Raw genomic sequence first — 2,397 nt, forward strand, 5'->3', positions numbered from 1 at the left:
TCCAGCTGCCTTGTCCTGCAGGAGGGGGTTGGGGGTGGGGGTGAGCCGGCCGCCCTCGCCTGGCCAAGGCCCCCAGGGGTCCCAGGGGTGCCCGGCTCACTCACCGCAGCTCCTCAATCTCCCGGATGTAGGTCTGGATCAGAGCACCGATAGCCTCGTTGCCGTCACCTGGGGGAAGAAGTAACAAAAGCACCTTCAATCCCGGCTGGTGTGGTTCAGTGGTGAGCGTCAGCCTATGAACCAGGAGGTCAGGGTTCGATTCCCGGTCAGGGCACACGCCCGGGTTGCGGGCTCGATCCCCAGTGCGGGGCCTGCAGGAGGCAGCCGATCCATGCTTCTCTCTCATCACTGACATTTCTCTCTCTGTCTCTCTCTTCCTGTCTGAAATCAATAAAAATATATATTTTTAAAAAAAGTTAAAATCGATTGGAAAAAGATGCATGAATGAACTGATCTGTGAGCTCCTGGGCTGGAGGGAGCCCAAGCCCCGGTGCGCCCAGCCGGCCCGGGCACCCACTCACCGGCCTTGGCCAGCAGCAGGTTGGCCTCCTGGCTCATGAGGTGGGTGACGCGGCTGTTGATGGCGTCGATGGCCTCCTGCATGGCCTTCACCCGCAGGCGCAGGGCGCCGTTCTCCTTCTGCAGCATGGCGTTCTCCCGGAACAGGTCGCTGTAGCCCTCGCTGCCGTCCTCCCCGATCACCCTCTTGCCCTGGGAGGGGGACGGGCGGGGGGACGGGGGGAGTCAGGTGCCAGAGCCCCAGGGAGCGGGGGCCCAGGGTCCCTAGAACACAGCTCCTGTCTCCCATGCTCAGAAGCCATACACGGTTCCCATAGCGACAGAAAAGCCCAAAGTCTGTGACCGGCCATTCCAGGCTTCCCCTCAAGGTCACCTCGACCTTCCCTTCCACAGCCCACCTTCCTGTCTCCACAGACTCTGACCCAAGGGTCCAACCCGAGGGGACCTGGGCAGCTGGCGTGAGTGAGGAGGTCCATCTGGGTGTTAGACAATAGGGAGTGGTGGGGATTGGGGCCAACAGAGTCCTTGTAGCCAACGTGGTGCCCTGCGTTGTGACATCTTCAAATATGTCAACCAAAACCCACTTGAGTGCCGGATCCAGGCCCTGGACCACTAACCGGTGACTTCCGCCTTAGTCACAGGGAACAGGGTACGTCCCCCAGGACACATGTTCACATCCTACAATGCCTGCTCCACTTGCTTCTGCCGATAGCTCACTCGTGCTTCAAACTCCATGGAAAAGGACTCCTCCTCCATGAAGCCCTCCCTGACCACCTGAGGAAGTAGGGCCAACTCTCTCCTCTGCCTCCCCTGACCCCACCCCACACACTGGGCGACTCCTGCGGTCCTACCCACTGTCCTGATTCTCATTCTGAGCCTAGGAGTCTCAGCCGGTCAGCACAGCGGACGTGCGGTCCTACCCACTGTCCTGATTCTAATTCTGAGCCTAGGAGTCTCAGCCGGTCAGCACAGCGGACGTGAGTCTGTGCGTCATGAGATCCGCGCCACGCAGGCCGGGCGCGCGCTCACCGCCTTGTACTCCATGAGCTCCATCTGCAGCCTCGCGATCTCAGCCCGCAGTGCGCTGATCTGCTGGCTGGTCTTGTCCTGGTTCACCACCACCTTGTTCTTGATGTTCCGGGCCCGGTTGGCGTATTTGAGGGTGTTGAGCGTCTCCATGAAGTCCCGGTCCGAGGGGCTCACACAGGCGATCATGATGGTCTGGCTGGGGGTGCAGGAAGGGGAGGTGAGGGTCCCAGGGCGCAGCCGGCTCCTCAGAAGCACATCTCAGAGCAGAGCTCCCGCCCCCCCACACCCTCCTCCCCATTGCCTGAGGACTGGGCTTCACAGGGCAGAACATGGGTGATGGGGACGCGGACCCCCCACAGAGTAGGTGGCGGGCAGACTGTGAAGGGCCAGCACCAGAGAGATGGCCCTGTATCTCTTTACCATTTTCCATCTATTACCCCAGCTGGGCTCTATCACCTTTTTATTTTTTAAAAATGGGTCTTTATTGATTTCAGAGAGGAAGGGAGAGGGAGAGATAGAAACATCCACGATGAGAGAGAATCATGGATCAGCTGCCTCCTGCACGCCCCACACTGGGGATCCAGCCCCCAACCCGGGCATGTGCCCAGACCGGGAATCGAACCCTGACCTCCTGGTTCACAGGTCGATGCTCAGCCACTGAGCCACACCAGCCGGGCTGTCACTTCCTTTAGGAACTCTCCCTCCCTGGGTGCAGAAGAGTCCCACCCTACTGGCCCGAGGTCAGGGGGCACCTCAGCCCAGAGCAGGGGATCTCCTTGCCCCCAGGGGCCTTCACCCTCAAACCCTCCCACCCTGTCCCCCAGGAAGTCCCGCCTCCCCGCCCGGGAC

At 60.7% G+C, this 2,397-nt stretch overlaps 1 protein-coding gene across 1 annotated transcript in view; it reads right to left on the reverse strand.

Annotated features, from left to right (window-relative positions):
• KIF21B (kinesin family member 21B) overlaps nt 1–2,397 on the reverse strand; it is a 30,961-nt gene that overhangs the window by 26,580 nt on the left and 1,984 nt on the right. The window contains exons 4-7 of the mRNA XM_014533386.1: nt 1,549–1,789; nt 522–711; nt 105–168; nt 10–59 (exon numbers count right to left, since the gene is read on the reverse strand). Coding sequence (XP_014388872.1) covers nt 10–59; nt 105–168; nt 522–711; nt 1,549–1,789 — 545 coding nt within the window. The remainder of the gene's footprint in view (nt 1–9; nt 60–104; nt 169–521; nt 712–1,548; nt 1,790–2,397) is intronic.

The sequence above is a fragment of the Myotis brandtii genome, unplaced genomic scaffold (assembly GCF_000412655.1).
Source record: "Myotis brandtii unplaced genomic scaffold, ASM41265v1 scaffold975, whole genome shotgun sequence".
Lineage (NCBI taxonomy): Eukaryota > Metazoa > Chordata > Mammalia > Chiroptera > Vespertilionidae > Myotis > Myotis brandtii.